This window comes from Ciconia boyciana, chromosome 5 (genome assembly GCF_034638445.1).
Source record: "Ciconia boyciana chromosome 5, ASM3463844v1, whole genome shotgun sequence".
Lineage (NCBI taxonomy): Eukaryota > Metazoa > Chordata > Aves > Ciconiiformes > Ciconiidae > Ciconia > Ciconia boyciana.
In genome coordinates this window covers 18,109,296-18,122,021 of record NC_132938.1, presented here as the reverse complement: position 1 = coordinate 18,122,021, position 12,726 = coordinate 18,109,296, and the positions used below count along the sequence as shown (strand labels likewise).

General features: G+C 37.3%; 1 protein-coding gene across 4 annotated transcripts in view; it reads left to right on the top strand.

Annotated features, from left to right (window-relative positions):
* Positions 1 to 12,726, top strand: part of FAM184B (family with sequence similarity 184 member B) — a 48,776-nt gene that overhangs the window by 32,049 nt on the left and 4,001 nt on the right. For 2 of the 4 annotated variants that reach the window (XM_072863390.1, XM_072863391.1), the window contains exons 4-10: positions 3,809 to 4,021; positions 5,284 to 5,437; positions 6,598 to 6,710; positions 7,135 to 7,319; positions 10,234 to 10,380; positions 11,607 to 11,724; positions 11,905 to 12,009. In XM_072863390.1, coding sequence (XP_072719491.1) covers positions 3,809 to 4,021; positions 5,284 to 5,437; positions 6,598 to 6,710; positions 7,135 to 7,319; positions 10,234 to 10,380; positions 11,607 to 11,724; positions 11,905 to 12,009 — 1,035 coding nt within the window. The remainder of the gene's footprint in view (positions 1 to 3,808; positions 4,022 to 5,283; positions 5,438 to 6,597; positions 6,711 to 7,134; positions 7,320 to 10,233; positions 10,381 to 11,606; positions 11,725 to 11,904; positions 12,010 to 12,726) is intronic. The other 2 variants (XM_072863392.1, XM_072863394.1) reach the window with 2 other exon arrangements.

Sequence of the window (12,726 nt, the reverse complement as noted above, 5' to 3'; positions counted from 1 at the left end):
ACCTAAAAACTTCAGTGTTTCCTTTCTTTATATAGGAAAACATTGGCTTGAGTTCAATAGGCATTAAGACAAAGTAAATGTTTTACCTGTAACCAGAAGCTAAAGTGCCCATTTAGTTAAATCTTATGATTTACCACTTACTTTTCAAAAAAAAAAAAAAGAACAACAAAAATTGCAGCAGCTCTGGAAACAAAGGTATGGTTGGCAAGTGACTCTGGCATCTGCCTGTTCTCGGAGTGTATCCAGGCCACAGATAGATCCCATCACACAGACACATTAAAGACAATTAATGTTTTTCATTAAGAATAACCTTTAGCAATTATTATTCACTAGTTTGTTCAGACAGATAGTTTTCTTTGTGTTTAATTGGTTGACACAAAGGAAAAAGCCAAGAAATGACTGGATGATTAGTTAACTTAAACTCACAGTCTGGGGCAGCTGAAGCTAGGTGCTCTTTCAGATTTGCTAACTCAAATCCATTTGGTTGGATAGCTTCAGTGAAATTCAAATGTACCATGTTTGTTTGAAATTGTTTAAGAAGTGGTAAAACTAATCTTTCATTTTCTGGCACTTAAAAGAGAACAGAATAAAAAACGTGATTCACCAAACACTGGGTGAAGGAATGTATGTTTTCTTCTTATCTGCCAACCTAGTATTCCCATGATGTGTGGGAGATGTAGGCTTGCTTTTTTTTTTTCTTCTGTCAGCTTTCTCATCATTTAAAGAGTTCCCTTGTCACTGGGTTATAGGATAAAACAGGGTGAGCTACAGCGTGTCACCTGTTGCCACTTCTTCACTTGTATATTAAGTTGTCATTGGACAACCTAAGCCTTCATCACTTGGGTAAGTGTCCCAGTTACCTTCATATGCACACACATCTACTCTCTTGCTCTCTTGTTTTTTCTGTGCCTCCATGCTTCCTTTCTCTCTCTCACACACAAAGGAGAACCACCGCTCCCATCTCTCCTTCCCCCATGTTCTGTGAATAAAGCCATTTGTCTCCTTGCAAATGATGAAATAATTTAAGTTTTAAAAACATTGAATTCAGTCTGGAGGAAATATTTTAATTTTTCATTTTGATGTGTACATTCAAAAATGTTTCCTTTGGATTGATTTGACTAGAAGTTTTATTGATTGCTTAGTTTGGCCACCAAATAGGAGAAAGTCAACTGCCCATGCTGGTAGCTTTGCTAAAGAGTTTTTTAACAAGGTTCATCTCTCCTTGCAGACTTCTGTCATGTCTAAATCACAGATAGATACTGTTGTAGATCTCAGAACATGTGAAACATCAGTGATAAACTGATGTAATAAACTAAACATTTACCCCATCTGGTAAAGGAAATCCACATTAATTATAATAATAGTATGGCCCTTTGTGAGCAAGCCATTGGAAGGGGTTCAGAGGGAAATTGAAGTACAAAATCAGTGGTGATCAGTACTGACTACCACCAATTAATTGGAGAAAAGGAACCTGACTTGTGGATTTGAAGTGAAGGACAAACTCTATTTAAATGGAAGGAACACAGTATACTGACTTGTGTATAGGAACAGCAGTTCTGCAGCAGTAAACCTAGTCGAAAATGGAACAGTAATTCTTTCTTGTACCTGCTTACAGAGATACAGAAACCAGATTTAGTAAAGGAAGTTATGTAGTTCTCATGAGGCGTGTGTGTTCAAGTAACAGGTTTTGAGTTATCTCCACAGCACATGAAGTCCATGAATATTCATGTCTCACATGAATCATGCTTACATAGACATAAATCATCTTCATCTGATATTCGGTGAACGCAAACTTTTACTCAAAGTTATAAACTACCAACAGACCAAATAGAGCAAGTTTTTACAATGTTTTCAGGCCCTTATTTAGTTGCTCTGTAGAAAAAACAATTAAAATAGGACAAATTGATCAAGTAGAAATAATTCTTTTAAAGCTGTGGGTGTCTCCAAAAAAAAGGTTCACATTCATTTTTCTTCTTTAATATCAGAATTCATTTCTGGGACATAAAGACTTGTATAAATTCTAGAGAGAAGGGAGCAGGTGCCAGGAAATGGTAAAAGCAGAAATCACTACTAGAATTGAAGACAAGTCAAGGTACAATGTAGTCGAAGGTTGTGGTCATAAAGTGGGAGTACAGAATGTCCTTTCTCCAAAAGGAGCTGAGACCCCGGGAACTGATACAAGCTCTGTGGTTTGCAGCATTTTGAGCCTTCAGAGTGCAGTTCTGTGCTGAGAACCTATGAGAATAGTAGAGGCTTAGAGGGTACTGGAATAAGGGCTGTGATCCATGTGGGAATGGAGAAGGGCCTCAGGAGAGGGAAAGGAGAGAACACATCCTTTGGAGGAGAGAAGCCAGCATGCTCAACCAATGTGAGAAAGAACAGAGCCATGAGCTAGCAAGCAGGAGTACGTTTAGCCATCACCAGAAAGGATTCCTATGATTTGGAGAGATCTGGCATAGCTCATTAGTATCTCCCTTTGAACAGTGCAATGCTGACTGTGGCCATGAAGTTAATGACAGCTAAGGGCATTGCACAGCATGTCTCCTTTCCTCTTATGTAACACAAAATATACCAGAAAGTGCTATGAGAATGCAACATGGAAAGATATAGACACCTTAGCCCACTTAGTAAATCTTCATCCAGCTTTTGTGGTGCTGCATCAGAAAGGACCACAAGTGTGCAGTTGAAATTACAAGCAACTATTAAGCTAGCTAAAGCTACAGTGCTTCCTCAACTAACAAACTGTCTGCAGTATGCATGGAAAAAAGTGAAGGCAACATTGAAGAAGAGAAAAAGAACATATATTAGTGTAGAGGAAAGAATAGGATGGAGTCACAGGTTATAATCTGTATCATATCCAATTTGCAGGTGTGTGTAACGTTATTTGAATCATTTAAAGTCACATGAAATTCTAAGGAAGCCAACTTCTTCCTTTCATAGTTTGAATTCTGTTTCTCTAAGGCTGGAAAGTACAAGTATATACAAATTGGAAAACAGACCATCCTCTTTCACATGCTCCCAAAAAGAAAAGGCAAGAGACATAAAGGTTTTGCAGGAGGCATGGCAGAGCAAAAAAGCAGACTTGGAAGTCAGATACAGTGGCAAAAATGCTAATTGGCCTTACTAATTATGCATGATCCTTCTATGCAGAAGGCAGTTTTTCAGAATTTCACAGCTATGATGTTAGGAATGGCAAATTTAAGAAGGGCAAATACAATTTTTTGCTGAAAGTTTAGAAAACCTACCAAATAGGAAAGAGAACAGGCTCCTTCCTTCCCCACCAAAAAAAACCCCACCAAGTTATTCCTATAAACGGGTATTTTTTTGTTACTTTTTTGTCAGCCATTATAGACATGTCTACTGTACTTAGTAATTAAGCTAAGAGAGGGGAGAAAATAAAAGAAATCTGAAGCATGATGTGCAGAATTCTTGTTTCCATTGGTTCTAATCTACTGCTTTATATAAATGGACTCTGCGGTGTTACATCTCAGGATGACAATAAGCACAGCCTTAGGCCTGCCTCCTGGTTTGTGCCATAATTATTGTGCAAGTTGAACTATGGATGGTATATATGAGATGGAGATGATTTGAAAGAAATAATTTAAGAAAAGTACTTAATGGGCAACAGACAGTATATGCAAAATGGATGTCATTCTTCACCGAAAAAAAGGGTTCCTTGAATGAAACAAGCATCTTGCTATTTTTCATAGAGCAACACAAGTTCATAAAATGTACTCAAATTTATGTAATTCCTCTCCATTGTGAATGCAGCCATTAATCCTATCCTGCTGACTTACTTTTCTGGAAGGTGGCTCAGCTGAAGCAAATATTAGATCAACAAGCAAATAATTTCAAGGAGTCACTGAAGAAACATAATCTACAGTCCAACAAAGAAAAAGAGAAGCTTTTGCAGGATCTTCAAAACACTATTAAAGAAAACCAGAATGTTAAACTGCAGCTGGAGGCATCACATCAAAAAGTCTTAAAAATGTTGGAGAAAAGCAAAAATCAGGAACTAAAGGTCAGTTTACGACATACTAGTGTGAAAAAAATCGTATTTGTGGGATAAACCATATTAGCTAGAGACGACTATCAAAACTCAGTTATCTCCAGTTATCTTAATGATGGGTTGCCATTGTTGCACATAATGAATTATTCTGCCATTTTGAAACCTCATCATCGTCAGGTTGGGGTTTTTTTTAAATTTTAACATTTGAACTTAGACCACAGTGTGAATGAAATAGTTTCATAAAATAATGTAGCCTACCCTCTACAGTTAGGCTGCAATGAATACAAGCTCCTCTAGCTGTGCTCTTGCTTCAGAAATACAAGGGAATTCCTAAGTGTATTATTAACAGGATTCAGTTTTATTCTTTTTCATCTATTATTAATTTATACATAAATACTTTAAAAGAAGTATAATAGACATGTATAATAATGTGTATTGCCTTAGAGACCTTCAAGAAATCAATTCTGTAAGTGGATAACCAAAGCTTTTAAAGGTTCAAGTGGATTTATTTCAGTGACAAAATGTTAATGCAATATATTGAGGTTCTAAAGAATGTTGCTGTTTGAGAGAAAAAAACAACTTAAAAAATCTACATGTCATTGTGACATGGAGCTCAGATGTCCCTGTTGATATCGCACACCTTAGGGAAAACCTGCTTATAAAACATATGTAGTAAAACCACCCTAAGTAGAATTTAATATCTTGTTTATATATTCAGAATAAAATCCCAGCTTTAACAAAACCAAGCTGAAGGCAGTAAGCTGGTAAAAATGAAACTGAGGACAGGAGTTTGCTTTCAGAGCCACTACAGAGCAACTGCTCCGTCGTTTACAGTGTATCAGCAGCACTTCTAACAACAGTGGAAGTTTTAGCCAAGAACAATACAAGGAAAGATAGAAGCCTTTGTCTGACACACGGTGATAAGTAATGACATACAGGTCAAATCTGGGGAGCTTTGTATGTTGAATAATAAAACATATTTCTAATGCCAAATAGTGCAAAGATGTCAGTGTTATTTCATGATGTACAACAAATCTAATAGAATAGATGATATCTTGATAATTTCTCTTGTCCCTATTAGGTTTTATTTTTTAATTTCAGCTCATTTTTATTCTTGTGTTGATAAAGTGTCATGTAAAGGTGGTGATGAAAATAAAAGTTCTACAAATGAAAGACCAGATTCATTCTGGCATTACAAGTGAAACAACAAGGTGATAAATAGGCTCCAACTCCTTTGTTTTCGGGGGGGGGGGGGGGGCGGCTTTTGCTTACAGGAGGCAGAAGAACGTTTGAAAAAGGAATTTAATGAGACTTTCAAGATCCAACATCAGTCTCATAGGCTGGAAATACAAACCTTGGAAGAGAAAGCAAAGAAAGAATTACATGATGAACTCGAGCAGATACAGAAGCAGCAAACCGTGTTGCTAGGTATGATGTCTCATGTCGTGCACAGCTCCTACTGCTTGATTATATGCTGAGAAGCACTGACTTTCCTCCCATTCATTTTCTTTCTCATCTTCTGGGAACTCAGGCCTTTGTGAATCTCCTTTTCCATACCCTGCAATTTCAGCAATACAGACTTAATATTCTTGGTTAACCTAGCTTTCAACTGTCAGCAGTAGAATGTTGCTGGGGGAGTAGTCTGGTGTACAACATTTGAGTATGCATTATCAGGTATATTAAATTGGAATTTTGTAGTTAGTGTATATGACTTTCCTCTTTTTTCTATTATGTGAAGAATTATTATATGTGGCTCAAGTCTGTTCTACTGAGTTCAGCAGTGGAGATCAGTTGCTCCATATGTATTGTTTAGTCAGTTTAGAAAGTTCCCTAAACTGTTCAGAACTAAACAGAACAGTGCATTAGGAGGACCTGTAATACCTCTGGGTTTGAACTCAGGTTATTAAAGCTCATCTATAAAAGGTTTTTTAATTAAAGAAAGAATAATTTGCAAGTACTTTAAGTACAAACTGGATTATCTTCTTGGGTTTTTTTTTTCAGTAATTCAAATTTGCTAGAAAGATTTGTTGCTCTCTAAAGTTTATAAGTTCAAAAGATAAATTCTGTTCTTCTTCAAGAAAAATTGTAGGGAGACAACAGAGAAAGAGAAAAACTGCTTTCTCCTTGTACTTGATCCATCCTGAAACTTGTACCCAATATACACAAAAGTTGCAGTATATGACAGATCTGCTTACATAAGTATTCTACTTCTCTAACACAACCAGAGCTCTCCTCAGTCTGCCTTATGGCTGTCTATAAAACACCAGGTTTTTAGGGAAGCTCAGGGGTACTCCAGTAAAGTTCAAGGTTAGAAGAAGCAATTATAGTGATTTAGTCTGCAAAACGACTGCCACAGAATTACCTCTCTGATTCCGATGTTGAATCATTCCTATTGTAGCTCCATATCTTCTTACTATTGCTTAGCTGAGTTACTACTCTAGTAATAGGAGGCCATTAAACTTAATGGTGAAGGAGTTGAGGAACAAAGCAAAATGTAATGTATTAATGTTTTCATCTGCATTGTCTATATCTACCTTCCCCATCCAGCTGGCCTCTGACTGCCTCAATGATTGTCTGATTGTTACTAGGGTCTCTAAGGATGGAACTCTCTGAGCAACAGACATCGTGCACTAATCTCAAGAAACAAATAGAAGATCTCCAAATGGAGCTGAAGAGTGTGAGGACACTGAAGAAGCAGCAGGCAAGAATCCAGTTCCTACTTCGTTGCCATGTTGTGTTTTGTGAAAGCAATAGTATGAAATTTCTCTCTCCAGAGATAATAGAAGTGTACAGAATCTCTTACAGAAATGGAATGGGTTTCCTTCCCTTATGTCACACTTTAAATGTTAGCATTGTTACCATCTGTTCCCTATGAGCTGGCTATTTTTCCATTTAAAGATCAGAATCTACAACACAAGTAAATGAATGAATGTTACGATGAAATAAATTTTATGGAGACTGTAAAATATGTTCAGGAAGTTTTGATCACAGCTTTTGTCTTGCACATAGAATTGCACATATAATTGAACAATCAGTTCACAAAAATTCAGTGCAGAGAATTCCAGTGAGCTCTTCGCGTTAAATAATTAGAGGCTGTGAATAACTAAATTTGGCCTTTTTCTTAGGAAGGAAGTAGCCAGAGCCAGATCAGATCTCTTCATGATGAACTGGAAAAATGTCAGAGTGAAATTTCTGAACTCAAGAAAGAGAATTTACTTTTGAAGGACACAATGGAGCTACTCAGTGCTGAGTTGGAGTCACAGAAGCAAGAAGCTACACAGCTTCAGGATAGGGAGAAACAGCACAGAAGGTTTGCCTTAAATTCACACTTCACAGTGCTATCTAGAGAGTCAATAATAATGCCAGCATGAGAGGTGTTCTAAATGTGATGAGTGTCAGAATCTCTCCTTTCTAAAGTACTAATTTTAGAGGTTAGGAGTTTTGCAAAAGCAGTAGTTCACATTTCTCTCCAGCCATGATAAAAGCATTTGAACTAACTGTTCATTATATGTCACAGAGAAATAGGTCCAGTGTAGCCCAACAGGAGTGACCTGAGAGAATCTGCATAACATCAGCCTTTGAAAGGCACTGGAAGACATAAACAAATCCCAAACTCACCCAAGAGCTATTAAAAAAAAGTAGAAGTCTCTGAGAATAAATACCAGTTTTTTATATGTACTCTCTGTAGTTGAAACCAATGGGTTGTTAACTCTAAAGGGGACACTAGAGAATGCTGTATGTACTCTGTGCGACTCTGCTTTGGCTGTACCAGCCAGCTTTGCACTGAGGGAGTAAGGGCAGTGATAGCAGATACTGACAGTGCCTCTGGGCTGGTGGAAGCCCCGAGCCATAATATGCTGTCAGGGCATAGGAAGGGCAAGCTGACTTGTAGTGTTGGCTGTCTTTGTAGAAGGTGGACCGCATTCTCTTAGCATAGCCACAGGCTCGGAGCATGTGTTGCATTGCAGTAATAGCAGTCTTCCCATTTGTGTACAGAAAAAGCGCAGGACTTACCTTTTACATGGGAGACAAGACTGGGGTTCACTGTCCAGTGCATTTGTATGGCTGAGGAATCCTTTGAAATTTCTGGATGATCATACTTAACACATTCTCTTTGCAGAGAGATTGAGGGATCTGGTGCATGGGTACCTTTCAATTCATTTCTACAATGGTGTAGAATGTATGCCCCGAACTACTCAAGCTGTATATATAAAGGGATTTCTGAAGAGTATAGGACTCTTTAAAAGGAATCTTTAAAATTATGTCCTGTATAGTCTAAAGAAAAGCACTCAAGGGATATAGTGTCTCTCAGCAGACTGTCAGAGTGGCCAGAGTAATTCCGTTGCTGTCTACCAGTCAGCAGATATTTAAAGAATGAGAAAGAAACTTTTTTTTTCCTTTGCACTCTTTGGAGAGTTACTTGAAAGTGACTTGCATTTCAAGCTTTTGAAGCAAGATCAACAGAAAGAATTGCAAACCAGAGAGTTTCATCAGTGCCCTCAAGCTACCTTGAAGGAATTTAGAGCCTCTGTTCATGAAGAGAAGAATTATTCACATGTCAGTGATGAGGTCAAAAAGGCCTCAAATGCTAAAGCTGCTGGGCTGGAGGATAATCTTTATGGGGGGTAGATGGTGCAGCTCTACTACAGTAAGCATTTGAGAAGGAAGCATTAATGGAAATTATGTAAGGAGAAATTCTTCAAATAACAGGAGGTAGAACTACCTGATTCAGGCTGCTCTGAAATTAACCCATGGAAGAACTGGAACATTAACTTGCAGCTCTTGTTTTGCTTTTGCAGAACCAATAATTTGGGTAGGGGAATAGTTAAATTGGTGAGTGCATATAAATAACAGCTTTTTTACTGTTACTTTAGCAATGGTGACCTTGTCTTATGCTATATAGTTGTTTCTGATTTGAAAGCTGATAGTGGCTTGTTATTTGCATGTGCCAAATTTTTGTAACCAATTATTTAAAATTACTATTGCTACTGTTGCCAAGTAAGTGAAGCCAGTAATCTGCTTGAAGTAATCATTCCCATTTCCATTCTCTTGAACTGTGTGAATTCCACCTCCAGTACAGAAGCCTTTTGCAAGGACTAGGATGAGAGCAGACAAAGGGGTTTTTTTATGGGAAGAGAGGAAAAGTCCCAAAATGGCTATTCTGAAGGAGAGCTTTTATTCTGCCCCTGAAGATCCATTTCAGGGATTCTGCTCCCATTTTTACTCTTATTCTTCTGCTTCTTATTTTGTGCCAAATGCCAAATCAATCACTCCCATGGCTGTGCTCTAATTTCAAGGGCAGAAACCCTTCGTGGGCCTTTTGGCCTTTCCTGAAGCATTTCAGAAACAAGTGAAAGGGGCTTAGAAATAGATTAAAAAGAAAAAAAAAAAAGGTAAACTGAGTGTCTTTTGTGAAAATTACAATTGTTAATCTCCTGAGTTTGACATCTCTATTTTAATCAGTAAACAACAGAACATGGGCTCTGCATTGAGTTAATGAGAAAGTTTCTCCAAGGTTTAACAAAACATAAGCAAACAAAAGGCAACAAACTAACAATGATTCTTCAGTAGATGTCTATTGGTTTGGGGGTTAGTATCAGAAAGCAATGGCTAGGCTTGAAAAAATGTTAGGCATTTTTTAGTTTTCAGTTGACGGTGTTAATCAAATAGCAGTATCTTTCAAAATATATTGTCTGTTAAAGACAAATGTTGTAGTTAAAGGCATTGTTATAATGTTTCTTACCTTCACTTTAAAAAAAAAAAAATTTTTTTAGGATGGTGGTAGGCAGCATTAAATGTTTCTGGTGCCATAATGGGATGAAATATAGCATCAGAGCCTCCTGTTAAAATCCCAGAGATTTCAAAATAATTTTGCTTAATACAAGTGAGTTCCTATGGTACTTTATTGTCATGTTTGACCATTAAGATTGATGTACAAACTAACCATAGACAGAACATCAATAGCATCATTATATAGAATAGACCTTCTGTTTCCTGAAGGCTGAAGGTCTCCAAATAATTTTCCTCTTCCTCAGCGTTAGTGTGGTTCTGCTTCAGATTGCAACTGAAGTGTCAAAGTCAAATCAGTAAGCAGAAGCCCAGAGCTGTGCCCAATTAACTACCTTTGTAGTCAATAAAAGACTTCAAAACTGCATGCTTTGATCAATGATAATAAACTAGTATTGAAATGCGAGAATTCAGACATATTGTAATACCAATGAAAGGCTACTGGTAGAAGACCTCAATATCAAGCATAAAAAAGAACTGGACATACTGAAACAAGATCACCGGAAGGAAATCGAAAACATATTATCTGATTTCAGCAGCACTCGGGCACATCTCCACGCAAAGATTTTCTCCTTAGAAACTGAGTAAGTCATTTAAATAAACTCTGGCTCACATTGGCAATGAGTTCTGTTTGAAATTATTATTCTTAGGATGTATAATTTTTTTATTACTCATAGATAGAATATTATAAATACTGAAATAGAAGTGTATAGGTATTTCCTTTGCAAACACAAAAAGACTCAGATGATACATTGTAATGTACCCACTAACTCATGTAAATAAATGCCCTTTGCAGCCCCCTGTGGAGTTAAGTAGTTCTGTGATGCTTCAGACTGTACAGGAGAGGCCCCTCAGAAATAACCCCTGTGATTATATATACATCCCTTGTCCTCTTCTCTTATCCCAACTGTGCAGCATAGGTCCAAAAGAGAGACCTACTTGCATGTAAGCAGGTCTCAGACCATTCAGATGTTAAGATTTATCTTTTCATCTAAATTCTGAGATACACTAAATTAAGAGTATAAGATGGGGGGGGGGAGTCATCTCAAAAATGTTTACCTTCACCAAAAAACCCCCACAAAATGGTGGTTTGTATTCTGCAATACATTTCTCAGTATGTCAGTGAACTTCATAGCACTCAGTTTCTCCAGCAGCAAAATTCATGAACTTGGCCGATGAAATAATGACTTGTTTTCTCATGGGTCAATCAAATGTATGTTTCTACACCATCTCTAAGAAGGCATAAGTTCTCATTTGAATCTTTTCCCCTTATTAAGGTGTTTAAAGAGCTGAACTCACACTACAGGTTTTGACTTAGAGGATTCACTAAAGCAGCATGTATATCCAAGCCTCTCTTTTCATGGAAGTTATAGGAATTGAGTATTTCTGAGGCCTCTATCAAATATGGTTGGAATTAGCCTGTGGATTCTAAAGTTATTGGGTCAGAAAAGAGAACAAAAAGATGAATACAGTCATGCATAGATACTGTGACACAGATTTTTTTTCTTTAGGAAACTAGACTAGCAATGTGATGTACAAGCTTGTTAGTATTTTACACCAGGGGCTGGATTTTACACTGGACAGGTGTTGTGGGTTAACCCGGTGGCAATTTATTTTGGAACTCCACAACATTCTATACTTATATGTAATCCATGTACAGATGCCCATTTTAAAAAAAATGCTGTTTTATCAGGAAGGCCTGACTATGTCCCTGTATTTTAGGCTTGGAATTTAGGGCAGAGTACAGCCCAGATATCTCTTGAACCTGGTCTGAGGAAGTTTTTTCCGGTCTGCATTTTCTTTGGTACAGACTTAAAGAATTAGAAGAAAAGTCAAGAAAGTGGGAGTCCCTATCAGGAGATACACACCTTATAAGCTGTCTGCAAGACAAATTAAGTGAGAGAGAAGAGATTATCAAGCAGCTGGCGGTAAGATTTCCTTTTACATCTACATATATATTTTGGAAACTGTTGGAAGGCTCTATTCAGTGTTTCACACATTGCTTCAGACTGATTCTTTCTGTTCTGGAATACTTTGACAAATATATGTTTCCATACGAACTTCCAACAAATACACGTTTCCATGCACATAACTTTCTTTCCCCTCAGGAAGGAAGAAAATTTCAGCATTCACTTTTAGCCAACACTGAATCTTACAGGAATCGATCATTTTCTTTCAACCCTAATACAGGATGCTTGACTCCTTCCATGAAGGTAAGATGGGCAATGCAATTAAAATCACAAATCATGATGTTTTATTGCTATTTGAATCATACAGATGATCAGGACTATAATGGTCCTATTAATTTTTTATGGTAATGTTGTTCAGTAGAATTCTTTCCAGTAAGCCAACCTACAGTCAGGTGCTGAGTATAACATAAATTCAGTAGAAGTATATATGCACATAGATACAGATGTTTAAGCAAATATGAAACACTAGAACGCCAAAGACTTGTCTTTCACTGGGATAAGCACAGCCATGGCTTGCAGATTTGGGAGCTGCTTTCAGATTTAGGAATTGCTATTTGGGATATTGCATGTATCAAGGAAAATTATGAATTGTGTTTGGGCTGCTCAGGATTTGCCCTTTGTCATGCCAGCCCCTCTGTATGATACTGTCTGTAAATAGTCATGGGAGGAAGGGAGGTCAAGTTGGTGGAAAGCACCTAACTGAGTGCACCTAACTTAGCAATACTGCAAAGCTATTGGCTTTGATGTATCTAAAACCTCAAGGTCAAATACACAAGTTTTTTTAATTGGACTACCTAATCCACAGATCCTCACAGCATACCCTGAGAATTTATTTTAAATGCGTATAGAAAAAGATGGGAATCTTCATTTTTGGGTGCTCCTCACAAGATATCTAGGAATGAGGTATTGTTGAGGTTTTATAGTATAAAGAGTGAAAAAAATGTGTGTGTAATGAAGTTT